The sequence below is a fragment of the Entelurus aequoreus genome, linkage group LG09, assembly GCF_033978785.1.
Source record: "Entelurus aequoreus isolate RoL-2023_Sb linkage group LG09, RoL_Eaeq_v1.1, whole genome shotgun sequence".
Lineage (NCBI taxonomy): Eukaryota > Metazoa > Chordata > Actinopteri > Syngnathiformes > Syngnathidae > Entelurus > Entelurus aequoreus.
In genome coordinates, this window is record NC_084739.1 from 29,759,892 (window position 1) to 29,775,400 (window position 15,509).

Genomic DNA, 15,509 nt, shown 5'->3' on the forward strand with positions numbered 1-15,509 from the left:
TCGTATTGTTTAGGAGTGAAACATGAGCCCATAAATTAACCTTTAAAATAACGTTCGCAGACATCGCGACATTCCAAGCAACAGACAACCAGGATACTTCACAAACTATGGCATTTATTTCAAACAGAGGCTCCTGCTTTGCATTTTTACAATAAATTACACAATGACCATCATCGGATGAGCCTAATAAATACTATTTCAACACGCTCCATTGTCGTAATCTCTGACCCAGACCATTTTCCATGCAGTTTGGAAAATAGCCTCATTCGAAACAGTCTTCTCTTACAATCACAAGCAAATGAAAAACAGAACTGAATACAAACTAAAGCAAAATATGACATTTAAAAAAAGGGGAAACAGAGAAGAAAAACTATTTAAAAAGGGATAAAAGTTATAACAAATGTTCTTCTTACAAGAAACATGTATGGGGACAAGAGGGACAACAACCATGCTCTAAGTCTCAATATGTACACCCAAACTACAGTTAAAACCATAAAACTCTGTACAGAAAAGTACATTATCAACAGTGCAAGATATTAAATAGCTTGACTCAAAACACTTCTCAATGTACAAATCTAACAAAAGCATACAGTTACATACAATTGCTATACAAGATGTAACTTCAGGTTATCATTGAATATGGTTCTATACAAAGGAAACCGATGTCATCTGAAATGCACCCATATACATTTCTGTATAATATAAATGCACATTTACAATATCATTACTTTTATTCTGGTAATAGTCCGTGAAAGGAAACAAGATTTTTGGTAAGGGTAAATAGAAGCCTTGTGTGGCAGTTGGCATGGTACCGTATATGAACTACTGATCCTCTAGCCAATGAAAACAAAGTAACTCCATGTTTGCAGCACTGTACACGCAGGATTCATCTTCATTTAGCCTGTAAATAACTCGTATGGCTATATTCAAGTTCATTATCCAGTCTGAGACGTGAATGACAGCCAGTGAATAATGCGGACATACACAAACAGATGGTTAAAAAACGCAGATGATGTGAAGTAATGCGACCATTACATTCAGCATCATTGCACGCTTTATAACTATTCAGTAGTAGATTACAGGTGATCCAGTATAGTTCTGTGTTGCATTTAAATTGAATTTAAATATGCTCATAACTTCCACCAGTACCCATTATTCACAGCTCTTTACACACACGCATGTGCACACACACTGAAGTCTTTCATAAGGGATTTCTTTCCAGGCTACCCTCTGATTTGAGAAGAGGAGCAGGGAAAAAAAGTGCAGTCCTTTCTGAAAGTGCCACAGGGATGAGAACAAAAAGGCACTACAGTATCATTCCATGATCCATCCACTGTGGCTACATGTGGAGCAAAGATTAGCTAAAAAGCATTTCATGTGTCCACCTCAAGACTCCTGTGAATGCCTGTGGAAGATATGAGCATTGTCAACCAATTGAGGTTTTTCTTTTTTATGACAGGGAACATGGTTAAGTTAAACACTGAATATATGCCCTTTATGCCAATGTGGCAGTGTTCTTTTGAAGTCCCCGTAATTAAAACGGAGCGCTCAGGCATGTTGACCGTAAGAAGGGAGTAAATGGGAAGGAAAACACCCCTTACCGATGCATTTCATATCAAATTGAAACAGTTATTGCTTGCAAAAACAATACTTAAAAATGTTCAATTACAATTAGGTAGAGCACAAAAGACAATTGTGTATCTTCTTTTACACTAATTTCGTCCCCACTACGCAATCATAAAAGTGCACTTAAGTGCCACTAGCTTGCCAAAAAAACATTCCTCAATAGAAAATAGTGCTTGTTTTTGTTGTCTGGTGTTGTGCCCCAGTCGTTACAGTATGTAGTAGGTTGTTGACTTGTCCATTCTGCGGGAAGGGAATGGGGATGATGGCCCCAGGGTGCTGGTTAAGTGCTTAGTGCGGCGGCTCTCTGCTGTTACGTCCTGTCACCTGCACTCCACTGATACCCCAGAGTTCTGTGAAGAGGAGGAGGATGAAGACACCGGCGGGTCAGCCAGTGTCAGCATGACGGCTGCTGTGAGTGAGCTGGAGGATGGTGACGAGGACGACGATGAAGAGGATGCCGCCACGGTGCCTGCAGAACAGGAACAAGGTTTGGTTGATCTATTTGCATCTTCCAAGAAATTTTAGCAATCTGTGCTGGTGATTTTTAGTTTTTAAATTTAATTTCTTCAGTTATGCAACTGGCTCACAAGCTCCATCACAGACCAAATAAATATGTATGCCACGGCACCACTGTAGCTGTACATAGTGGATCAGGGACTTTAGGGTCCAATTCAGGAGCAAACACGTGGAGGTTGGGAAAGGTTGGTGATAGGGATGGGTATCGAATTTGTACTTTTATTATGTACAGACTGAATTCCATCTGTACTACCGGGTATCAATTCACGTGGAATCAAACCATGCCATATTTCGATACTTTTGTTGCACGTGACATCACATCCAGTTGCAGACTCAAACACAAGCACTCAAGCAGCACTCAGTCGGACTGCCGTTAAGCAACGTTGCAATTTTCAACGCCAACAAAGCAAGTACGAGCAAGTCACGCTTAAACGTAAAGTAAGGTTCCACTTATCAAAATTTGCCAATTTGATGCTAATTTCATTTGGATTTGCCATAGATATGCTACTGATTAGCACCAACAATTTTACATGGTGATTTCTAAACCTCTAAATGTGATAATGAAAACCACAACTAAGATGCACATTACAATCTAGCAGATATATCTGTGTGTAATAAGCACAATACTTACTGTACAGTATAAACACTTTGTAGGGTGCAACATTTAACTAGATTCCGCTAAATAGCAAAGACCTCAATCAAGATATAACAACTGGTCAGCACATCTATCATTATCAGCTAACTGTTAAATGTTACATTTAAGAAATTAGATTTATTGTTGAACAAAATAACAGTAAATAAGACATGAACACACACAGAAGCACAGAAAATTTGTACTCTATTGATTTTCGGTACTGTATCGATTCAAATGTGAACGATACCCATCCTTATCAGTGAATGATGCCAACCCCGCCCCCGAGAGGAATCTACTACACACTCTGTCTCAAGAATGAAAGATTTTCAAATAAATACATTCAAATGAAAGAACACTGATCACAAGAGGCTAACTTACTTTCCCTTTCCTTCTTCTTCATGCGCTTCCGTCGTCTGTCGATGGAGGCCACCTCAGACTTGAGGGAGAGGTAGTGGTTCCTGATGTCTTGAAGCTTCTCCTGAAGGAATGAGATCCTCTCCAGACTGCTCATCTTCTCCAGGTCAGCTAGTGAGGATTGAAAAAGTTCAGTATGCGCTGTCAAAAAAACTAACTAAGATAACGATTAGAGAGCAGACGTCAAGTTGACAGTAAGAGTAAATTGTGGTAAATACAGTGCATCCGGAAAGTATTCACAGCGTTTCACTTTTTACACATCTTCGGAGCAAAGTCCGCGTAGCTTATCCGCCATGATTATCAAGCCAAACGACGCTAATTTGCAAGCGCCTGACTTCGTGTTGCCTAAAATGCATTAATAAATGAAGTTTTTTCGGTAATTAAAAAATTAGACTTATAACTAAAAGTCGGAAATTTTACCGCAAATTATCATTATACCGTTTACCGTTACATCCCTTGTCCATTAACAAGTAAAAAGTCAAGTGCAGGCACGGCATGTTGTTGCCGTCGATGTTGGTAAATTTTTAAGGGCATTACAAAAAGTCACAAGGGCTGTCACGGTTTTTGCTGCGGTTAAATTCGAGCCCTGCAGTACCATCACCACAGTGAAGCATGATGGTGGCAGCATCATGCTGTGGAGATGTTTCCCAGCAGTAGGAACTGGTACACTACTCAGGATAGAGGGAAAGATGAATGCAGCAATGTACAGAGACACCCTGGATGAAAACCTACTCCAGAGCGCTCGTGAACTCAGACTGGGGCGACGGTTCTTCTTTCAGCAGGACAATGACCCTAAGCAGGATATCAAAGGAATGGCTTCAGGACAACTCTGTAAATATTCTTGAGTACCACAGCCAGAGCCTAGACTTGAATTCCATTGAACATCTCTGGAGAGATCTGAAAATAGCTGTGCACAATACTTCCATCCAACCTGATGGAGCTTAAGAGGTGCTGCAAAGAGGAATGGGCAACGAGAAATGGGAAAAACTGCCAAAAGGTGCCACAAGCTTGTGGCATCGTATTCAAAGAGACTTGAAAAAAAACGAAAAAAAAACCAAGAGACTTGAGTCTGTAATTGTTGCCTAAGGTGCATCAACAAAGTATTGAGCAAAGGCTATGAATACTTTTGTACAAACGTACATGTGATTTCCTAGCTTTTATTTTTAATAAATTTAAAAAAAAGTGAAGCACTGATGAAATGTAAGTGTGAACTGTCATAGGAGGAGTGGATTAGTTGTCCATGTAACACTTACACATCTGGAAGCTCCACTTGTAGACCCGTGATGATCGTCCGTGGTTGTCCCTGTGCTGCGAGTGGTCAGCATCACCCTGCTTGTGGTACTTATGGCTTGACGGAGGAGATCGGCTGTGACACTTTGCAACCTTGACGTCCGATGTGACATTCTTCGGGGCGGCTGGTTTGGCAGAGCCTTCAACCACAGACTGGTCCTCGCTGTCGCTGCTGTTGGCTGAAGGCCACAAGAACAAAGTCTGATTTAGGCGCCACGTTGCAGCATGCCTGCAGACTACTAAAAAAAAATCAAGGCCATGATGTTAGCTCGTCTGTGTAAAATTGTGCTTACCTGCTTTCCTATTCTTTTTGGGAGGCATAACAAGGCTCTTGTGGTTTGGCTTGGGTTTTTTGGAGAGTCCGCCTGTCAGTGAGTCTTTCTGCCGTTTCTGGCTCACAGATACTACAGTGACAAGTATATAAAATGTATTATTAAAGGAATATACATGCTATTTTCTAATAAAGCTTGCTCTAGATCAGAGAGCAGAGGTACTGCAGGTTGGCCGTGAAAATGTTTGTTGATTAGATCAGTGGTTCTCAAACGTTTTTACAACGTACCACCTCAGAAATAACTTGGCTCTCCAAGTACCACCATAATGACACAATGACCATTTAAATACAGTGGCGTAATAGGCCCAAGTGTTCATTAAAAACAAGGCGTAGGTTGTATATTCCATATTTTAAGCCATTGTATCATTACACACAGTTTTAACGTAAGACTGTTTGAATATAGCAAAATAAAACACTGTGCTTTTAATCAAGTGATTCTTTTGGTATACCACCAGATGGAGCAAACGTACCACCACACACAATATATATATATATGTGTGTATGTATATGTGTGTATATATATTAAGCCTGCAACAACTAATCGATTAAATCGATTAAAATAGATTATAAAAATAGTTGGCGATTAATTTAGTCATCGATTCGTTGGATCTATGCTATGCGCATGCGCAGAGGCATTTTAATTTTTTAATTAAATTTTTTTTTTAATTGTAGTAGAATTTCTGACCTTTGACCTATAGTTCATGTCTGTCAAAAATGTATGCTCATTTTGATTTCTCTTCCTCTTCTGTGGGACAAAAGTGAACTTTAAGTCATGCCAACCTGTCTAGTGAATGTGTTGACTGTCTAAAAGATTCGAGTTGCTATGGAACAGATAGGGAAAACAAAATAAGACATTGACGCACTAACAAGAGAGATAAGAAAGGGATAAAGCCAAACGAAGAGAGTGTTTTGGACACCACCCATCTTCTTTTTCATGGTGACGGGCGCGCCCGGGGGGGAAACTTTCTGTGTGCTAGACAACTCAACCCAACCATTGTACCATTTGATTATGAGTAAAATAAAACTCTTGTGTTAAATCTACTTTGGTTCTCATTGACAACCTGGACTTTCCACTACAAAATTGGCGTCACGAACTAGGATGGTCCAGAACTCTGCAAGTCAACATCCGATCCGGCTTCTCTCTCAGGCAGACAACGCTTGCACGCGCGCATCTAATAAAAGGTAAGCTATTTTGCTTATTGTGTAAAAGTTGTCTGTCTGAAGAGAAACGGGATCGGTAAGATGAAAACTGAAATTTTTTTTCATAAAAGATAGTTCTCCAAAAACAACCTAGACTGAGGCATGTGTTGGTTGGCTTGAGTTGTATTATATGTGATCATTTGTCTGTGTGTGTTTGTTGAAAACTTGTAATCTCTTGTTTTTAACAAATGGGGATTGTTGATAGAATTTTGGTGGTTTGGAGTGTAGAAGCATAGACGATGTGAGACGAAAAATTTCTTTTCTGCAAGTACATGGTTAGCCGGAGTTGGACACAGCGAAATTTAAGGCAAGGTTGGCTAAACTGATGTGACATTTGGCCCACACAAATTTATGACGTCTATGAAGGTCCTACGTATCTGTCTATGTGGAAGCTGCAGCCGGGTAAAAAGCCTGATATAAGGTGATCGTTCAGTGACTCCGGTAAAGGAGATCAACTGAGCCAAGTTGTCACAAATTTGGAAATTTGCTGCAGTATAGATGGATAGAGTAAGGGCTCCATATGGTAGAGCCTTGGTGAAACTATATGGACTGACCAGACACGATGTACTGTAGAAATTGAAGGGTGATTCCTGGTTATTCTACAGCGCCTTAGGCTGTTATCCGTGTTGGTCAGGAAGGAAAAGCAGGATTTGCTCCGCTGAATGGGTTAATCGCCATTATATGAGTAAAAATGACCTGCGTGTGTGTGTTATGAGACGGCCGATTCCACAAAAGCACGCGTGCCTTAGTTAGTTATATTGGTCCGGACCAGGGGGGAGTGTTTTGTGGGATAAAAATGTGTGTTTTTAAATTTATATATATATATCTGCGTATTTTAATAACTTTTGTGTAGCACCTGGTTTCTTATCTGTTTTAATTCTCCCTCATGCTTTTGTGAGAGTTCCCTCACGCTTTTTTCGCACCCACGCTGATCTGCAAGAGCTGGGAAATTGTTGGTTATGTGTGTGCGTGTGAGAAAATAGACAAAGTTATGTACAGAAAACACATGAGTGAATGATCCATCCATATAATTATTTTCTTTCGCTTATCAAGAGGTTGGATCGCGGAGGCAGCAGCCTAAGCAGGGAGGCTCCCCCTCGTGGGCGCTGCGAGCTAATTCCAGTCATTTGAATTTGTTTTTAACTATACTGGTGATTGTGACTGTGCGATATTACAGTTGTTTTAATTTACCAGCTCTTGCTCGCTGGTAAATTCTCTGTGTGTGAGTGACTGTGTGACGCATATAAAAAAAAAAGAGCTGGGAGACATTTTGAGATAAGAGTGTGTGCGTGTGACGAGGCTGTGTGAATGACAGCTGCGTGAGGCATTAGTTCGAAGAGGAGTGACACATAGCATTGAGCTAGGTTAGCATTGTGTTAGCATAGCATTGAGCTAGGTTAGCATTGTGTTAGCATAGCATTGAGCTAGGTTAGCATTGTGTTAGCATAGCATTGGGCTAGGTTAGCAAAAGTTTGCTTACTGAGGCATAGTAAGGCTAGGTTAGCATCTAGCTTGGCATTACTAAGTGTGGTTGAACAGTTATTCTCAGTCTGTAGAGTGTGCTAGTAGTAGGTGCTTGCTAAGTCCAGTAAAATAATAGATATATGGAAAATTACACGTTTAAATATCAATAAATAAATACGGATTGTGGGACATTGAAACATTGTTTAATTCATCATTCATTTATATGTCTAGTATACTTTTTTTTTGGTACAGCCTTGTTGCTTATCTGATCCATCCAGTTTCTGTGTGGAAGTTGAGACAAACACACACGCACGAACATCATAGATTAGGACACACTGTAACTTTGGAATTAATAGTTATACAACAAATAAATTAATAATATTGAATTTAAATTTGAGAAAGATAAATTGATTATACATTGACATTTTAATTTTTTTTAGGAATAAACACACAATAAAATAAAAGTTAAATTTATATTCTAATACATCTAAGGGCATCTGTGAAACATAGAGTCTGAGGAAGTACAGATAAGAGCCACTCAGCGCCATTGTCAAAACAAAACGTAGAGAAGCGTTAAACAAATTCTAATCAGAAGGAAGACAGACCAAAATATGAGAACTTAAGTAAACAGACAGCAAGTAAACCAGAAATAATCATGTAAATAACAAAGAAAGCAAATTTCTATGTGACATTGGTGCATGTAGAATTACAAATAGAGAATAAAACTAAATGGAAATAACTGTCTGGAAGATGAGCATGACGTCATGAATTGTGCTCGGGTTAGTAATAGATAGATAGATAGACAGATAAAACGTTATTGATTCCTTCAGGAGAGTTCCCTTTGGAAGAAGAACTAAAAAATAAACAGTAACTAATAAGGGTATAAATGGAAACAAAATAGATTCTATTAAAAGAGAAACTAGGCATTAACGACCATGATATAAAAAAAAAAAGTATTGCACTGTTATTGTTTTGCATTCCCTGTCATTATAGCCCCCCAAAGAGGAGTAGTACAGTGTAATGATGTATGAGACAAAGGATTTTTCATAGGCTAAACCAGTAGTTCTCAAATGAGGGTATGGTGTTTCCGCCCAGACAAAAAAGGGAGGTACTTGAAGGTATGCCAAGGGGTACCTGAGATTTTAAATATTTTAAAATGCAGACAATAAAAATAAACACAGTACGGACGTTAAAAGTTAAAAGATTAAAAGACTTAGCTGAAAGATAAGGAGAAACGTGAATAAAAACATTCCTTTGTTTTGGAGAGTATCACGCACAGCGGGAGGTCAGAGTGCAAGCATGACAGCTTGCTCGCGCCTACTGATAGACAAATGATAGTTTAAATTAACTTATAGATAATCTTTAAGTGAATTAAAAGGGTACTTAAATACACATGAAGTAGTACGTATAATCTTTGAATTAAGGTTTTTGATTAGCAATTAATGGGATAGTTAAGACTGTAATTTTAAAACGTGATATGCAAATTGAACTAACCGAGAGGATATGAAAACGATGGGTGTACATGTTTTGAGTTCCAAATTCTGGAGGAAAAAACCTCAACAAAACGTAAAACCATACAGACGGACTTGGGTGATAGCCACGGTTGTGCTAGGTCAAGCGAGGGTGGGAAGGATATGCAGCCGGGGGACTGCCAACTTCTCTGAACAAGACAAGCTCCAAGGTGTAGCCAGAACATGCTCACAAAAAATACAGGTGTGACAGCAGGACGAACAGCAGGATACAAACAGACCCCTGCTGGACATAAGTGTCAACGGACAATGTTCAACACAATCTTTGAAGCATTCCTTTGTGGTCAACCTGCACACACCTTGTAATGACCTGCTTACGAACTGTGCCCTGACAATTTAATACTGCACAGAAGGAACTTCCTGATGTTGCCTGACAGCACGACATCAGCTGACAACTACTGGGGACGCCTCCCAGGAATGAGTGGAAGACGGGGACTGCTCCAACTGTCCTAGCGCTGGCTGACTGAGGTGTGTCCGTGTGTCCTGCCACCCAAACCGCCAAAGTGTATGATCACCAATTAGACGACTCATAATAGGAGCCTTTTGACTCTTATATATGGTGGGACTCAAGGTATGGCCGCTCATGTGAACTATCCTTAAAACAATTAGAATGGTATAAGATGGACAACTAATGACCCACATTGTTCCCTCTGTCCTGCCTACGAAACAAAAAAAAATTTAGGTCAAATGATAAAACAGGGCGTAGCTGCCGCTGATTGAACCGATACGCAAATCAATTATTTCGGTTGTCTGTTAAAAACATAGCTATTGGTTGCAATTTGGACATTTCTGCTGTAGGCTACAAAGAGCTAGCAGCTACACAACAGCTGAGCTAAAACAAAATTTAAGCATATCAAATATTTATAGTTGTTTATTACATACACAAAGTCGCAGAGAGACAGAAGTCTGTAGAAAGTATTCAGTAACAAACGTGTCCGCATTAATAAACTTTCTACCACAGGAAATATACTGAACAAATACAGCAGTTACTGTCAGACTCTAATCCGGATTACCGTGTCTATCAGAGAAATGGTTAAAACCCACAACACCTTTACGTTCTAATTAATGTCCCGGGGGACAAGATTACAGAAAAGACAGATCGAGTGACAAAGGGGGGAGGAATTATGATTTATGAAAGGGAAAAGATTAAAAGTAGATCAATTTGAGTATGTTGAAATTAAAATCACATTTTCCTCAGAAATGTATTTCAAGGTAATTGTAGTATACCGACCGACCACAGCTAAAGACATTTTTCTTGATTCATTTTCAGACATCCTCAAACAGCATAGTATGACAGAAGTAACGTCATGGAGGACATTAATCTGGACTGGTTAAATAAGACGCGTAGAAAGAAACTTAAGGATATTATAAACGGCTTCTATATGATACAAATGATAAGCAGCCCTACTAGAATTACAATTGGATGACAAAAATTAAAGAGAACATCTGTAAATACACGAAAACAAAACCAGAAAGAAGAGTGTTAAAATAAAAAATACCATTGGATTCTAATAAAGACATGAGGACTCAGCTCTCATAAGAGCAATTAAAAAACAGGTCTAAATACAGATCGTATGATTTAAAAGTTTGGAGGAACAAAAGTTACAATGTTTATGCGGAAGTCTAAGGCTGACTTTCACTTAGAATTAATTAAAGCTGCAAAAAGGAACAATAGAGAGTTATAGAAAAAAAACAGAAAAAAAAACTAGATACAAACTTACGGAAAGAGAGCAAACAAGAAACAACACTATAACATTAAATATCAATGGCGCTACTATCGCAGACAGTCTGGACATAAGTGGTAATTTTGATGAAGTTTTTAATCCAGTCTGTACAAACCCTGAATAAAAAATCCCTCAAAATCAGTGCAAATAATTGTCATTTATTCAGGATGGACTAATTTTAGAATTAACAAATGAAACAAAGTTAAACAAAATCTTCACTGCATTATCAGACTCACGATCTAGAGATATATATATGGGTTGGACACTATCTTCCTAAAAACATATAAGGATTGTATTATTGCTCGTATAACAACGATTGATAAATAAATCAATAACGGAAAACACTTTCCCTACCACGTCGAGAAACTGCTACTATGATTAAATCCATAAAGCAGGAAATAAAGAGGACCAGAACATGTACAGACCAATTAGCCTTCTCCACGTTATAACAAAAGGAATAGAAAATTTGAAATTAAAAAGTGGCTTTGGAGCAATCAAGGCTGCTCAGACGGTCACTAAGAGGGGCATTATGTTGACAAATCAATTTAATGAGTATTATATTTATCTATGAGAGCATTTTTGTTGTAAATTGTGAGGTATGGCTGTTAAAAGCTTGGTTGTTTTTATGAATGATGACAGATGTGAACAAGAGCATGTATGGTCTTTGTGTGATGATGTAAATAAGGTGTGGTTGTATTGTATATTAAGTATGTGTCCATGAAGGGGCATTTGGTGACTTTTCTTATAATTGAATACAGGCTACAGTATGATTATTTTTGATTAATTATTGATTATTATGAATGTATATATTTATTATGATTAATTAGTGTCATAATTTTAGTGCTTGATTTGTGGATCCCTTTCATTTAGGTAGCCAGGGACTACAGATGGAAAGTAGCTATTTAGATATAATCTAGTACAGAACATATCTGTTTCTGAACTTAATGTTTCTGTGCATTGTCCCATCATAGATAGACTAAATTAAATACAACTATTTAGTGAATTATTGAGGCCACAATAGTTCACTAGGTGTTGTGAAATATCAAAGTACTATTGCAAAAGCGAACAGTGACCTCAAACATGACCTGTCCTCCGCCTCTGTTCTTGCTGCACTTGACTATCAGCTGTCTTTTCTTTTTCTTGGATGTTTCTGAAACTACTAATACTACTACTACTACTACTATTACTATTACTACGACTAACACTGTCCCTGTGAGAGGGACAGAGGGGGGAGGTGAGTTTGGATTGGGTCAAGTTTGAGCGTGTTGAGGTATTATTAAATCGATATGATCAATCCGGTACAAGGATAAAGGAACGTAATGATTTAGATTGACATTTTGCAGTGGTTGGCGAAAGCAACCCCACCCTCAAAGGAGGGTGCCAATTCAGTAATTAAATATTTTGTGAATGATCTAATATCCCGACATGGTTTCCCCAAAAAGATTAGGTCAAACAACGGCACCTATTTTGAGAAAACAGGTTATCATCTTCAGTCACAAGATCAGCACTTCTCAGGACCAGCAGCTTCCTAGGAAGGTGGAAAGACCATGAGACCAAAATGGTAAGTTTGCAAAATGTAGAATTTGTGTGCCAGTTCCTCTGTGCAGATTTGAGGATGAAAGCAGCCACTCCAGATTCCCTTGCACTCGCTAAGAGGGGCACGGTCAAAGCCGATCCAGGACCAACACCCGATACCTGACTGGAAGGAACCGAGAGGAGAGACAACACCTTGCCAGCGATGACGAGAACAACTAACGTTGCCAGCCAATGGGTCCACCGGACTCCAGCAGCTGTGGAAAGAAGTGTCGGGAGTGCCGAAGCAGCGAGGAGGCGTTGAAGCAAGCCGAGGGCCTGGACCAAAGCCCCAACGCCCCATACTTTGCCCCGCCTTCCCCAAAGCCCCATACTTTTCCCCAATTTCGGCCAGCACGCACATGCCACTGAACAGTCTGCCCAATGGACTGAACCACACCCCAAGAAGAGACAGAGACAGACTGTTTGAGTGGATCTCTTTCTTCACCAAGGCAGCCAAAAGCCCAACGAGGTGTCGGCAGGCCACCAGCCTGAGGCACCACCGAGCCATCCATACGAGCACTAATCGAACATGGACTCATACGAAATTCAGTTGTGTGTACAAAATCAATTGGTAACTACATTCATTGCAAATGCCGGGAAAAATAATAATGCAACAGCTTACAGTCATAAGTCTATATTAATTCTAAACCAGATCTTGTTTGATTCATTATTAATGTGAAAATACATCTTGAATAAGCATATATATATTCATCTAATTATGTTCATGATCAAAGTATTTTGGTATTACGTTACTAACTCAAAGGGTAGGCCACTAATTGTGTTCTGTGAGATGGTTTTACTGCAGGCTGGTAACAGCGATCGCTCTGAAGGAGGGTCATAGACGGAATTTTTGCCTCGTATAAAAACATTGAGGTTTTTGCCTCTATCTGCGGTAGAGATTTAATTTAGTGGTCTATATCAGAAATTGTTTTGGTCCAGGGTCTTAAGACCCTGGAAGGCGGGGTATGTAGTAGAATTTCTGACCTTTGACCTATAGTTCATGTCTGTCAAAAATGTATGCTCATTTTGATTTCTCTTCCTCTTCTGTGGGACAAAAGTGAACTTTAAGTCATGCCAACCTGTCTAGTGAATGTGTTGACTGTCTAAAAGATTCGAGTTGCTATGGAACAGATAGGGAAAACAAAATAAGACATTGACGCACTAACAAGAGAGATAAGAAAGGGATAAAGCCAAACGAAGAGAGTGTTTTGGACACCACCCATCTTCTTTTTCATGGTGACGGGCGCGCCCGGGAGGGAAACTTTCTGTGTGCTAGACAACTCAACCCAACCATTGTACCATTTGATTATGAGTAAAATAAAACTCTTGTGTTAAATCTACTTTGGTTCTCATTGACAACCTGGACTTTCCACTACATAATAAACCTTTATTTATAAACTGCAACATGTACAAACAGCTGAGAAACAATAATCAAAATAAGTATGGTGCCAGTATGCTGTTTTTTTTCAATAAAATACTGGAAAGGATAGAAATGTAGTTTGTCTCTTTTATCCGATTATTAATCGATTAATCAAAGTAATAATCGACAGATTAATCGATTGTCAAATTAATCGTTAGTTGCAGCCCTAATATATATATATATATATATATATATATATATATATATATATATATATATATATATATATATATATATATATATATATATATATATATATATATATATATATATATATATATATATATATATATATATACATACACATATATATATATACATACACTACCGTTCAAAAGTTTGGGGTCACCCAAACAATTTTGTGGAATAGCCTTCATTTCTAAGAACAAGAATAGACTGTCGAGTTTCAGATGAAAGTTCTCTTTTTATGGCCATTTTGAGCGTTTAATTGACCCCACAAATGTGATGCTCCAGAAACTCAATCTGCTCAAAGGAAGGTCAGTTTTGTAGCTTCTGTAACGAGCTAAACTGTTTTCAGATGTGTGAACATGATTGCACAAGGGTTTTTCTAATCATCAATTAGCCTTCTGAGCCAATGAGCAAACACATTGTACCATTAGAACACTGGAGTGATAGTTGCTGGAAATGGGCTTCTATACACCTATGTAGATATTGCACCAAAAACCAGACATTTGCAGCTAGAATAGTCATTTACCACATTAGCAATGTATAGAGTGTATTTCTTTAAAGTTAAGACTAGTTTAAAGTTATCTTCATTGAAAAGTACAGTGCTTTTCCTTCAAAAATAAGGACATTTCAATGTGACCCCAAACTTTTGAACGGTAGTATATATATATATATATATATATATATATATATATATATATATATATATATATATATTATATATATATATATATATATATATATATATATATATATATATATATATATATATATATATATATATATATATATATATATATATATATATACATATATATATATATACATACATATATATATATATATACATACATATATATATACATATACATACATATATATATACATATATATATATATATATATATATATATATATATATATATATATATATATATATATATATATATATATATATATATATATATATATATATATACATACATATATATATATATATATACATACATATATATATATATATATATATACATATATATATATATATATATATATATATATATATATATATATATATATATACATACACACACACACAAACACACATATCTACATATATACATACATATATCTACATGTATATACATACATATATATATTATACACATACATACATATATAAATGTGTGTATATATAAATGTGTGTGTGTATTCTGTACACATATTATGTATATATTCGTATATATGCTAGATTTTTTATAGCTATATTAGTCTATTTATACCTGCATTGTCCTTTCCATCCTTACACTTTCCATCATTGTAACTGAGCTACTGTGTTGAACAATTTCCCTTGTGGATCATTAAAGTTTGTCTATGTCTATGTCTATATATATATATATATATATATATATATATATATATATATATATATATATATATATATATATATATATATATATATATATATATATAGACTTAGACAAACTTTAATGATCCACAAGGGAAATTGTATATATATATATATATATATATATATATATATATATATATATATATATATATATATATATAATTATATATATGTGTGTGTGTGTGTACA

At 37.0% G+C, this 15,509-nt stretch overlaps 1 protein-coding gene across 2 annotated transcripts in view; it reads right to left on the reverse strand.

The window, feature by feature from the left end:
* Positions 1-75: 75 nt before the first annotated feature.
* Positions 76-15,509, reverse strand: part of arid4b (AT-rich interaction domain 4B) — a 109,531-nt gene continuing 94,097 nt past the window's right edge. For both annotated transcript variants that reach the window (XM_062058532.1, XM_062058533.1), the window contains 4 exons: positions 4,774-4,884; positions 4,444-4,659; positions 3,155-3,301; positions 76-2,095 (listed from right to left, as the gene is read on the reverse strand). In XM_062058532.1, coding sequence (XP_061914516.1) covers positions 1,947-2,095; positions 3,155-3,301; positions 4,444-4,659; positions 4,774-4,884 — 623 coding nt within the window. In that variant the 3' untranslated portion in view covers positions 76-1,946. The remainder of the gene's footprint in view (positions 2,096-3,154; positions 3,302-4,443; positions 4,660-4,773; positions 4,885-15,509) is intronic.